At 35.8% G+C, this 13,959-nt stretch overlaps 1 protein-coding gene across 1 annotated transcript in view; it reads left to right on the top strand.

The window, feature by feature from the left end:
* PIK3C2G (phosphatidylinositol-4-phosphate 3-kinase, catalytic subunit type 2 gamma) overlaps window positions 1–13,959 on the top strand; it is a 517,177-nt gene that overhangs the window by 432,528 nt on the left and 70,690 nt on the right. The window contains exon 29 of the mRNA XM_006866018.1: window positions 3,162–3,165. Coding sequence (XP_006866080.1) covers window positions 3,162–3,165 — 4 coding nt within the window. The remainder of the gene's footprint in view (window positions 1–3,161; window positions 3,166–13,959) is intronic.

Raw genomic sequence — 13,959 nt, 5'->3', positions numbered from 1 at the left:
GTTCTTGTTGTTAGATGCCATCGAGTCAGTACCGACCCATAGCGACCTTATGCACAGCAGAATGAAAAACTGCCCAATCCTGGACTAACCTCACTACTGTCGCCATGCTTGAGTCCATTGATGCTGCCACTTGGCCAATCCATCTCGTTGGGGGTCTTCCTCTTTTTCTCTGACCCTCCACCTCACCAAACATGATATCCTTCTCCAGCGACTGCTCCCTCCTGAAAATAGTCCAAAGTATGAGAGATGAAGTTTGGCCATCTTGGCTTCCAAGGAGCATTCTGGCTGCACTTCTTCCAGAACAGATCTATTGGTTCTTTGGCAGCCCATAGCACTTTCAATATTCTCCTTCAACATCATAACGTAAATACATCAATTTTTCTACGGTCTTCCTTATTTACTGTCCAGGTTTCTCATGCATGTGAGGTTATTGAAAATACCATGATATCATAGTGGTTACGAATCGGGCTGTTAATCTCATGGTCAGAAATTCGAAACTACCAGCTGTTCCATGGGAGAAAGATGAAGCTTTCTGCTCCCATAAAGATTTACAGCCTCAGAAACCCTGTACAGGGTCGCTGTGAGACGGACTGCATGGTTGCTTTGAACCTCAAGGTCTGTTTATATATATATTTGTGTGTGTGTGTATGTATACATAGAGAGAGTGTCCTAGTTTGGTGCTTTAGGATAAGCACTGGAACTCAAGGTCATTTGAACTGAAAGGTCGGTGGCTCAAACTCGCCTATGAGTCAGAACCGGTTTTATGGCAGTGGGTCCATATATCTATCTATATCTATAGCTAGATATAGATATGGTGGTGGTTGGTGGTTGCTGTGTGCCGTGGAGTCAATTCCGACTCCTAGTGACCCTGTACAGAGTTTCCGAGGCTGTAAATCTTTATGGGAACAGAAAGCCTCATCTTTCTCCCGTGGAACAGCTGGTAGTTTCGAATTGCTGACCTTGAGGTTGGCAGCCCGATTCATAACCACTATGCTACCAGAGACCCTAGTAGCTATAAGGAGCTCTGGTAGCCTAGGGGTTGAGATATAAATAGATATACACAGATATATACCTATTTAGGTATAGGGTCGCTATGAGTAGGAACCAGATGGACCAGTCTTCCAGTCAGTTCTGACTCATAGGGAAGAGTTTCCAAGGAGCAGGTGGTGGGTTTGAACCACTAACTTTGTGGTTAGCAGTCCAGTGCTTATCCTACAGAGCACATCAGGACACTCTCTCTATATAGGGGAGCATGGTGGCCCCATTCAATAAGCACTGGACTGTAAGCCACAAAGTCCAGCCTCTCTGAAGCCCTATATAAGCCTGCTGTGAGTGGGAACCAACTCCACAGAACTTAACAATAACAATTTATATATATATTATACATACAGTTTTTTGTTTGTTCCCCCATAATTGGTATTTAACTGGTTGTTTTAAGGGTTAGTTCATGGACATTCCAGGTAATTTGTGTACAATTCTAAATGTTCACACCAAAAGACTAAAAAGTCATGTAAGCATAATTCTTTTCTAAATTCCAGTGACTTTCCAGTTTTAAATTTGGAGGCAAAGTTTTCTTAAGAAGATATCAAGTAAAAATATCTTCATTTTCATTATTGTTGTTAAGTGTCGTCTAGTTGGTTCCCTCTCATAGTGAGGCTGTATAGGGTTTCTGAGGAACCACTGGTAGGTTTAAACCACAGACCTTTCAGTTAACAACACAGTGCTTATCTTACAGCACTACACCAGAACTCCTTAAGTTCCACTAATTCATAATTTTATATCTTACACAAAACATCCTCAAATTTGCAACCTTTCATAACACATAGCAAAGTTATTAGGAAAACTGGACTACCATGACCAAAGACATTATAGAACTGACACGGTTATAACAGGAAGAGCCATGGTGAGGCTCTTAAAACAATTCTATTTAAAAATAACATGAAAATAAAATGAGACTCCACATTGCCTTTAAGTATGTTTTGAGTCAGAATCAACTTGATGGCAGTGAAGTGTTTTTGTTTTGTTTTGCTTTTAAGTTTTGTACTGTGTTATGGGTTAAAAACCACCCTCACTCTCTCCCCTCCACCCCCGCATGAAATATTATTTTGATACCCAAGACAATTAGAACCTCCCACAATTCAACATGGCACTATTTTCTGATTGTACCAAAAAATAAACAACCAGCAAATTATTTCCCCTCTTAAAAATAAACATTTGCACTTAAAAATGGGAGCTTCACCTTCTTATGTGGTACCCTGGGTTAATGTGCTGGCCTGCAAGATCATTTGAACTGCAAGGACGGCAGTTCAAGCTCACCAGCCACTCCTCAGAAAATTTATACAATGTCACTATGAATCTGAACCATCTCGATGGCAATTAACAATAACAACAAATAAATGTTTCAAGAACTACTAGAAACCTTCCATTTATAAAACAGTTGATAAAATGTTTTTCCTGGATTTTACAAGAAAGTAGATACATTAATTAGACTTAGCTTGTTTCTGTACTGCTTCATCAGAGGCTGGACTACTTGTTTTTAGCTTCTCTGTGTTTTGCCGGTAAACCTTTAGTTTTTTGGTTAGGTGTTTCAATCTGTTTCCCCTTTGCTCCCCTTTTCCCTTTTGTTTGTACTTTTTTGTCTGAAGATTTATCCTTTCTTACTGCATCTTTTGGGAGAAAGATGAGGCTTTCTACTCCCGTAAGGATTTACACCCTCGGAAACCCTGTACAGGGTCGCTATGGGTCGGAACCGACTCGACGGCACTTAACAACAACAACAACTGCATCTTTTGGTTTATTTTCACTTTTACAAAAGCAGGTTTAGCTGACAATCATGCTACTATCCTCTTGGGCTCCTCCCTCACTGTTCTGAATACCAAGCTGACCTTCCTCTTGGGCATCTTAGTGTGGATAATACTTGATGAGAAAGCCTTCTGAAGCTGTCACATTATTATAGATAGTAGAACCAACCAAAACACTAACCAGAAAGTTGTTGGATTTTAAGTGTGTATTCTTTAACACCCTACTGATGTGAGTCTCTCAACTCCCCAAGTACTTATGTAACTTAAGTGTCTTATAATACTTCCAGTAGTTCCCCCAAAAAACAAATTAAGTATCTATACACCATCACTGCATACAAGTGTGTATAGTTACTAATATAGAAAAGTATATTTTCAGATACAGAGAAGATAGATTTAGAAATACAAATAGTTCTATGGATAATGGAACAGAATATTATCAATGGAGAACAATCATCAGATTTAAGAGAATAAGCATGATTTGACTTCATTGGTAATTACACACAATTGCAAGCCCAAGTTTTCAATCGTTACTTCACACCACGACTTCCAATTTGATATTTTAATTTAAAAGGGAACTTGAAGTACCAGGGTCTGCTTGACAGGGTCTCAAAACTTGATGTCTTAGCTACTTGCTGTGGCAGATCTCAGATTATTTAGCTAAAGTAGGGTACCCAGATTTTACACATACATTTTAATGATATGAAAGGGCACAATGGAGAGGGCTAAGACCTTTTTAGGAATAAACACTTGTATTAAATTCTTTTTCAAAGTTTCTGTTGAAAGCTTTAACATAATATACATTTTCCTATATTTTAATATATAATTCCTGGGTTTTAATTACAAAATTATTGTAGATATTTGCTTGTGACTAAGCTGAAAAGGAAAAGACAGAAAGAAGACAAAAAGTAGAGGGATTTCTCCAATCACCACATGTCTAAAACCTGGTTGTCCAAGGATATCACTGAAATCAACAGATCAAGTAACAAAGGAAAATCTAAGGCTATTTAATTCCATGTTATGGAAGTACTAAAAAAAAAAGATCACACCAATGAAAATAATTATGTGCTAACCTACAGTAGTGTGAGGATTATGGTACACACTAATTTTATCTTTGGTTGTTGTATGAATTGTTTCTTTTAGAAGGATCACCATGAATCTGGTCCATATGAGGTGGAGGTTAAGGATATCCTAAATGTCCAACTTTTCCAAAATGCTATAACAATCCATCATCCCTGCTATCAACCACCACTCTTCCTCCCAGTCTTCTCCTTCACAATCCAGGGCTCCTAAATTCAACACAGCATCTCATAGAATTCATGAGCTGTCGAGGAAATGGTTCATGTGATTATCAAGTCTTGCCAATCCCAAATCTGTAGTTCAGACATCTGTCTGGAGGATTCTCCTCATTCACATCAGATCAAACTGTTGACTCACAAGACCCCAGAAGCTGGCAAACCAAGTCAGAAGTAGGCTGCCACTTTAAGTCCCATGAACTGAAGGTCAGACAGAGGCGAGCTGGCAAGATCCAGACTAAGAAATAAATTTTGACAGTTGCTCAGCAGAGCTACAAAACTGAAAGCAAAAGAAGTAACACACTCCACTGCACACAACCACAACCACTGCAGCTGTCTTAAGAAAAAAATTACTGTAAAAATTAAGTGTCATAAATATACTAAATAAAGGTAATCACTAGAACAAAAATTTTAGTGTGGTGCTGCGGATTAATGCACTGGACTGCCAGGTCGGTTTGAACCACAAGATTGACAGTTCAAGCTCACCAACCACTCCTTGGAAGTCCTATACAGGGTTGCTATGAGTCAGAACCGACTCAATGGCACTTAACAACAACATGTATCACAAGTACATAATTTTTTTTTTTTATTGCTTAGTGACTTTTTTAAAACCATGAAAATAGAATATTAAGACAAAACTAAGAGGAAACTTATCAGTTCAATCAGTAAATGAAAATAGGTCATAACTCATATATTAAGAAAAAAAAAAAGTTTCCCCAATTGGAACAGTCAAACCATAGCACTACCCTATATTTGAAAACACTTTGCAAATGAACTGATTTAGTAAGATTAAAATTAAATGATAAAAATAAGTATATTGTTGTTATTAGATATCATTAAGTATGACTCATGATGATCTCAAAAGATAGAGTAAAACACACCTTGGGGTTTTCTAGGCTGTAATCTTTTCACGGCACAGAACGCACTGGCAAAGAGAAAGCTCCAGGCCTTGGTAGAATGCAAATTAAATGTTTCAACAAACTGATAAAGTGCTGGAGACATTCATTCATTTATATCAAGAAATTTGGAAGTTAGCTACCTTGCCATTCAATTGTAAGAGATCCATATTTGTGCCTATTCCGGTGTGAGGTGGCCCAACAGAATGTGGAAATCATCTAACAGTATCATTAATATCTCATGCAAATAAAATTGTACTGAAGAAAATACAAAAAACATTTTCAGTAGCACATCAATAAGGTGCTGCCAGAAATTCAAACCAATTCAGAAGAATATTGTTCTATTGTTGTTGTTAGGTACTGTCCAGTAGGTCCTGACGGATAGCAATTCTATGCAGAGCAGAACTAAACAGTGCCCAGTCCTATGCCATCCTCACAACAGTAGTTCCATCTGAGCCTGTTTCTGCTGCCACTGTGTTAATATATCTCACTGGGGGACCTTCATCTTTCTATGCTAACCCTCAACTTAACCAAACATTAAGTCCCTCTGAAGGGACAGATCCCTCCTGATAACATGTCCAAAGTAAGAGAGATGAAACCTCACCTTCCAAACTTCTAAGGAACATTCTGGTTGCACTTTTTCCAAGACAGATTTATTTGTTTTTCTGGCAGTCCATGGTAATTTTAATATTTCTTTCCAACATCATGACTTAAAAGCATCAATTCTTCTGTGGCCTTCTGTATTCATTGTCCAACTTTCACATGCAAAGGAGGCAAATGAAAATACCATGGCTTGGGTCAGGTGCGTCCTAATTTTCAAACTGATATATTTGCTTTTGAACATTTTTAAAAGGTCTTGTGCAGCAGATTAGCCTAATACAATAAGTTATTTGATTTCTTGACTGCTTCCATGAGTGTTGATTGAGGAGCTATAGCAAAATGAAGTATTTGACAACTTGAATCTTTTGTCTATTTATCATGATGTTATTTATTGGTCCATTGGTGGGGATTTTTGTTTTCTTCACACTGAGGTGAAATCCATACTGAAGACTGAAAGTCTTTGATCTTCATCAGCAGATATTTCAAATCCTCTTCACTTTCAGCAAGCAAGTTTGTATCATCTGCAAGTAGAAGGTTGCTAATGAGTCTTCCTCCAATCCTGATGCAAATTAATTGTTATATAATTTTAAAAATTATAAAATATTATATATATATTTCAGATTATTTGCTTAGCATGCAGACTGAATAAATATGGTAAAAGGATACAACCCTGGCACACACCTTACCAGATATTAAATCACTAAATATCCCCTTGCTCTGTTATAACTGCTTCTAAGTCTATGTGCAGTTTCCTCATGAGCACAATTAACTGTTCTGGAATGCCCATTCTTCACAATGCTATCTATATTTTGTCATAATCTACACAGTCAAATGCTTTTGTATTTTCAATAAAACACAAGAAAACATCTTTCTGGTATTCTCTGGTTTCAATCAGTTCCATTTGATGTCAGCAATTCTATCTCTCATTCCATGTCCTCTTCTGAATCTGGCTTGAATTTGGGGGCACTTGCCAGTCTATGTACTGTAACAACTGTTTTTTGTGAGTTTTCTTGTTGTTTTTATAATTATCTTCAGCAAAATTTGACTTGCATGTGATATTAATGATATTATTCTATGATTTCTGCAGTCTGTTGGGTCACCTCTAGTCAGGATGGAATATGGATTTCTTCCAAATCAGTTGGCCAGGTATCTATCTTCCAAAGTTTTTGGCATAGATGAGAGAGCATCTTTATGCTGCATCAGTTTGTTGAAAATCTCTTGGGAATCTATCAGTTCTGGAGCTTTGTTTTTTGTCAATACCCTCAGTACAGCTTGGACTTCTTCCTTCAGTACAATTAGTTCTTCGTCATATGCTACCATTGAAATAGGTGAACACTAATCATTTCTTGTACAATGACTCCTTGTATACTTCCCATCTTCTTTTGATACTTTCTTCATCATTCAATATTTTGCCCATAGAATCCAATATTTCATGTCGAGGCTCAAATTGTTCTTCAGTTTTTTCAGCTGAGCATGTTCTCCCCTTTTGGTTTTCCAACTCCAGGTCTTGCATATTTTATTATAATACTTGACTTTTTCTTCTCAAGTTGCCCTTTGAAATTTACCTTTCTTCCCTTTGCTTTAGCTTCTCGATGGTAAGAGCAAGTTTCAGAGTCTCTTCTGACACCTATTTGGTCTTTTCTTTCTTTCCTGTATTTTTAATGACTTTCTACTTTCATCATGTACAATATTCTTGATGATATATCTCAACTCTTCTGGTCTTTGATAGTTAGTGTCTAATACACCAAATCTGTTCTTGAGGTGATCTTTAGATTTAGATGAGATATATTCAAGATTATATTTAGGCTTATTTTCATTTTCTTCAGCTTCCTCTTGAACTTGCATATGAACAACTGATGGTCTATTCCATAGTCTGCCCCTTGCTGTGTTTTGGCTGGTAATAGTTATCCTTTCCACCATCTCTTCCTACAGATATAGCTAATTTGCTTTCTGTGTATTCCATCTGGTGAGGTCCATGTGTGTAGCTGCATTTTATGTTTGTTTTTAAAAAAGTATTTGCAATGAATAAGCCTTGCAAAATTCTATTCTATGGTCTCTAGCATCTTTTCTATCACTAAGGCCATGTTTCCAACTACTGATCCTTCATCTTTGTTCCCAATCTTCTCATTCCAGTCACTAGCAACTATTAAGATATCTTGATTGCATATTTCATCTATTTCAGACCTAATAATTTATAAAATTCATTCATTTCATTATTACTGGATTTAGTGATTTGCACATAAATTTAAATAATAGTGGTATTAAATGGTCCTCCTCATAGGCATATGGATATAATCCTAACCCCAACAGCTTTGTACTTCAACGTAGATATTTAAATGTTCTTTTTGACAATGTATGCAATGCCATTCCACTTCTGTTTGCCAACATAGTAAACTATTGTTGTTGTTGTTAAGTGCCATCAAGTCGATTCTGGCCCATTGCAACCCTGTATAGGGTTTCCAAGGAGTAGCTGGTGAGCTTGAACTGCTGACCTTGCAGTTCAAACTGCTTTGCAGTCTGGAACATTAACCCACAGCGCCACACCAGGGATCCATAGTAAACTATAGGATTGCTCAATTCAAAATGGTCAATACCAGTCCAGGTCAGCTTGCTAATACCTAGGATATTGATCTTAATGCAGTAAATTTCATTTGTGACATTTTTCTATTTTCCTAGTTTCATACTTCCTACATTCTATGTTCTGATTATTAGTGAATATTTGCAACCGCTTCTCCTCATTTTGCGTTGTGTACCATTGGCAAATGAAGGTCCTGAAAGCACCATTTATGTCATTATGGTCAACTCTACTTTGAGGAAGCTGTACTTCTCCAGTCACATTTGAGTACCTTCCAACCTTAAATGTTCATATTCTGGCACTATATCTGACCATTTCCCTCTGTGATTCTCAAGGTTTTCAGTGGCTAGTCATTCAGAGGTGGTCTACCTCTCTTTCCTTCTTCTCTGTCTTAGTCTGGAGGCTCCACTGAAATCTGTCCACTATGGATGGCCCTACTGATATTTAAAATACAGGTGGCATAGCTTCCAGCAGCACAGCAACACAGAAGCTACCACAATATGACAAACTGATAGATGAATGGTGGAATTCATAGAAAAACTAAATAGCAAAATTAATAAAGCAAAAATCAGTTACTATCAACCTCTTTCTCCTAAAACTAAACATATTTTCTCTTTAACTGCCTATGAAGCATCAGGAAAACAGATTAGGCTACAAAGAAAGTTTCAATTGTTTTTAAAATGTAGAGATAGCATAAACACTATTCTTTGATCATGATGCAATAATTTTGTTTCTTAATTTAGAAAACCAGACCATTCTTAAGTTTGATCTTTCTAAATTATTTATAAATAACTCTTGGGTCACAAAGGAACTGTAAACCAAATCTGTTAAGTTTATAAAGAATAGCAGTAATAAAATATTACTTATCAGACATGCTAGGGAAAAGATAATATGAGATAATTAAACTAAGAGCCACTAAGCAAACCAAAGGAACACAAAAAGAAAAACAGAATAAACAAAAAAGTAGAAAATAGAGAGTTAGAACACAGAAAATAGTAGACTGATAAAAAATTCCAGAAGTGTTTTTCTTTATAAAATAAAGTAAACTATTAAATAAACCACTAGCAAAACTAATTAAAAACACAGAGGAAAATGCAAATATACAAAGTTTAGAAGTAGAAGCAAGAACTAGCCACAGGCAAAGATGAAATTAAAGAAAAATAGGAATAATAACTCTAGTGCAATAAATATATAAGCCTTTCTGAATTTGATAGTTTCCTAGGAAAATATATTTTACCAACCACTGAAAAGATGTTTCTAGATAGATGGTTTTATAAAATTAAAAAAAAAAAAAACATGAAATCCCCTTGTCTTTTAAACAATTCAAAGGAAAATAAGGAACTTTGTCATGTTATTGTTATGACGCAATAAAATATTTATAACAACAGTTTCAGTGAATAAACTGATTGCACAAAAGAAGTCAGAGACCAATCTCACTTATGAATACCAATGGAAAATTCTAAATCAAATATTAGTCAAAATGATGCAACAGTAATCTACAGAAATGAAATGCAAGAATGTATCTATATTATTAATATATATAACATATACAATATATATCATATTAATAGGTTTAAGGAGAAAAATCACATGGTCATCTCTATAGACCCAGAAAAAACATTTGATAAAATATAACTAATTTTCTTGATAAAACACTCAAAATAATTAAATGGATAATGTCTTAACTTGAAAAAATATATGTGACTCCAGTCTAGAGCTGGCACCAAGCATACCAGGAAAAGACTGAAATACAGTCCTCACTAATATATATGAAATATAAAATAAAGCAGGATGCCCAACATCAACATGATTACTTAACATTATGTTGAAAATATTATCTACCATAGGACTCACTCCTCCCTCTCTTTCAAGCCTTTGCTCAAAATTCACTTCATTGAGAATTTCCCTGATGATCCCACCTGGAATGTCAACCAGCCCTTTTCTCTGATACTTCCCAGTGCACTTAAATATGGTATTGTATGTTTGTTTTTCATATTATTTGTTATATTTGTTGTTGTTGCTCTTCGGTGCCATCAAGTCAGTTCCAACTCATAGCGACTTTATGCAAAACAGAATGAAACACTACCCAGTCCTGCATCAGCCTCACTATCATTGTTAAACTCGAGGCCACTGCTGCTACCACTGGGTCAGTCCATCTCACTTGGTGTTGTCCTCTTTTATACTGACCCTCCACTTAACTAAGCATAATGTCCTTATGATAATTTGTCCATGGTATGAAAGATGAAGTCTTGCCATCCTGGTTTCTAAGAAGCATTCTGGCTATACTTTTTAAAGCATAGATTTGTTTGTTCTTCTAGAAGTCCATGGTACTTTTAATATTCATCTCCAACACAATAACTCAAATACATCAATTCTTCTATGTTGTGGTTGTTATTAAGTGCCATCTAATCGGTTCCAACCCATAATAACCCTCTATAGGGCTTCCAAGGAATAGCTGGTAAGCTTGAACTGCAGGCCGTTTGGTTCAAAATGACTTCACAGTCCAGCGCATTAAACCACAGTATCACCTCCTTATTCATTATACAACTTCCACGTACATATGGAGCTATTGAAAATACCGTGGCTTGGGTCTGGTGCACTTTAGTCCTCAAAATGACATCTTTGCTTCTCAGCACTTTAAAGAAGTCTTGTGCAGCAGTTTTGCCTAATGTAATACATCGTTTGATTTCTTGAATGCTGTCTCCATGAGTGTTGACAGTGGATCCAAGCAAAATGAAGTCTTGACAACTTCAATCTTTTCTCAATTTATATGAATGCTATTTACAGGTCCAATAATGATAATTTTGGTTTCTTTACATTGTGGTGCAACCCATACTGAAGGCTGTTGTCTTTGATCTTCATCAGTAAGTATTTAAGTCCTCTTCACTTTCAGCAAGCAAGGTTGTATATCACAGGTTGTTAATGAGTCTTCCTCCAATCTTGCTGCCACATTCTTCTTCTTATAATCCATTTTCCCAGATCATTTGCTCATCATACTGTTGAATAAGTATGTTGAAAGAATACAATCCTGGCGTATACCTTTCCTAATTTTAAATCATTCAATGTCCCCTTGTTCTGTTTGAAAAACTGCTTCTTGGTCTATGTACATGATCCTCAGGAGCACAACTAAGTGTTCTGTAATATCCATTCTCTGCAATGTTTTCCATAGTTAGTCATGATCCACACATTTGAAAGCCTTTGCATAGTCAATAAAGCACAGATAAACATCTTTCTGGTATTCTCTGCTTTCATCTAATATCCATCTGGCATCAGCAATGATATCCCTGTTTCATGTCCTGGTCTGAATTCATCTTGAACCTCTGGCAGTTCCCTGTCAATGTACTGTTGCAACCATTTTTAAATTATCATTAGCAACATTTTACTTGCATGTAATATTAATGATATCATCTGAAGATATCTGCATGCATTGTTTCACCTCTCTTTGGATGGGCACAAATATGGATCTTATCTAATCTTTTGGCCAGAGTCCTGGTTTGGTGCTGTGGGCTAAACTACTGACCTGCAAGATCAATTTGAACCACAAGGTTGGCAGTTCAAACTCACAAGCTGCTCGTTAGAACCCCTATTCTGGGTTGCTATGAGTCAGGACCAACTTGACTGCATATAACAGCAACAACAATCTTTCAGACAGATAACTGTCTTCCAAATTTCTTGGCATAGATGAGTGAGTGCCTCCAGTCCTGCATCAGTTTGTTGAAAGATTTCAATTTGTATTCCGTCAGTTCTTTGCCAATGCCTTCAGTACACTTTGGACTTCTTCCTTAAACACCATTAGCTCCTATGCTATCGCTTTAAATGTTTGAAATAACCATTTCTATTTTATACATTGACTGTGTGTTTCTTCTATATGCTTTTGGTTATATATGCATCATTCAATATTTTGCCCACAGAATCCTTCAATATTGCAAGGTGAGGCTTGAATTTTTTCTTTAGTTCTTTCAGCTTGAGAAATACTGAGTGTGTTCTTCCCTTTTGCTTTTACAACTCCAGGTCTTTACACATTTCATTATATTTGACTTTGTCTTCTTGAGCTGCTCTTTGAAATTTTCTGTTCAGCTCTTTTACTTTCTCATTTTTTTTTTTCCCATTCGCTTTAGCATCTCTACTGGAGAGCAAGTTTCAGAATCTCTTCTGATATCCATTTTGGTCTTTTCCTTATAGCTTGTCTTCTTAATGACCTTTTGATGTTCTTGATGTCATCCCACAACTTTTCTGGTCATCAGTGTCTAATGCATCAGGCTGTTCTTGATATGATCTGTAAATTCAGGTGGGATATAAATTTTATTCATTTAATATCCATTCTGCTTTTTTTTTTTTTTTTTTTTTTTAAGTCATTCTCCTTGGTACTATATAAGTACTATAAGGTGTGTTTTGTCTGTTCTGTTTCAAAAGCCTGGAACAATGCTTTTTCAGTAATTAATGCTCAATAAATATTTGTTAAATGATTAGGTATAGCAGAAAAAAATAGAAGCATGTATCTTGGCAAGTAGAAGACAAAACTAACACTGTTTTCAAGTAATATAGTTGTATACTTAGAAAATTAGGATTCAACTAAAATCTATGAGAACGGATAAGCAAGTTTAAGGTGAAAATTGATATACAGATTGTTCCATTTATATATACAAATAACAACTGGTTAGAATGTATAATAGAAAAAGATCCTATTATCAAAAGCAAAGTACATAATAAAAAATATCTAGGAATAAACAAAACAGGAAATGTGCAAAGCCAAATAAAGAAAAATTTAAAACATTATTGAAAGATTTCAGAGGGAACCCTGTTGGTGCAGGGAGTAAGAGCTCAACTGCTAACCAAAAGGTCAGTAGTTCAAAACCACCAGCCATTCCTTTGGAGAACTATGCTGCAGTCTGTTTCTATAAACATTTGTAGTCTTTGAAACCTGATGTGACAATTCTACTCTATTCTATAGGGTCACTATGAGTCTGAATCGACTTGAGGGCAACAGGTTTGTTTTTTGAGATATTTTAAAGAAGACTTGGACAAATAAAAGGACTAATCATTTTCTTCAATAGGAAGATTAAACATCTTAAGTTGTTAGACTTTTCCAATATTTTTAAAATGCAATATAATTTTCAAATCTAACAGATTTAGTTTTAACTAGAAGCAACTTCTACAGTTCATAGATAAAAAAATCAGCAAAGAAATTAAGCCAGAAAAATTTAGCAAAAGCAGAGTAATGAGAGGAGAATGGTCCTATCAGATATAAAAATATATGATAAAAATCTCAATAATTAACACAGTATGGTATTTGGTACGTAAATCAATAGAACCAAATAGAATATTCGTAAATAGAGTCAAATGCATGCAGGAATTTGATACTTGATCAAACCAGTGCTGAAAATTCAATAAATGGTGTTTGAGTAAAATACCTTATACCATATGCTAGAATAAATTTCAAAGGAATTATTTAAAATCAAATATAAAATCACAAAGTGATAAAAAAAAAATGAAAAAATTTCTTGTATAATGTTGGAATAAGTTTTTCTAGCTATTAATTCAAATTCAGAAGTCACCAAGTTTTGTGCCTAAAACACTATGTTGTTTTTGTAAAGTGCCAATTAGTTCCAACTCAAAGTGACCTTATATAAGGTTTTCAAGGACAGGCTGTAGTTTGAACCTCCAACCTTGCAATTAACAGTCCTACAGCACCACAGCGTAGTGGTTACGAATCGGGCTGCGAACCTTAAGGTCAGCAGTTCGAAACTACCAGCCGCTCCGCGGGAGAAAGATGAGGCTTTCTACTCCCGTAAAGA

Source organism: Chrysochloris asiatica, unplaced genomic scaffold (assembly GCF_000296735.1).
Source record: "Chrysochloris asiatica unplaced genomic scaffold, ChrAsi1.0 scaffold00086, whole genome shotgun sequence".
NCBI classification, from domain to species: domain Eukaryota; kingdom Metazoa; phylum Chordata; class Mammalia; order Afrosoricida; family Chrysochloridae; genus Chrysochloris; species Chrysochloris asiatica.
This window is presented reverse-complemented; position numbering and strand designations above follow the sequence as displayed.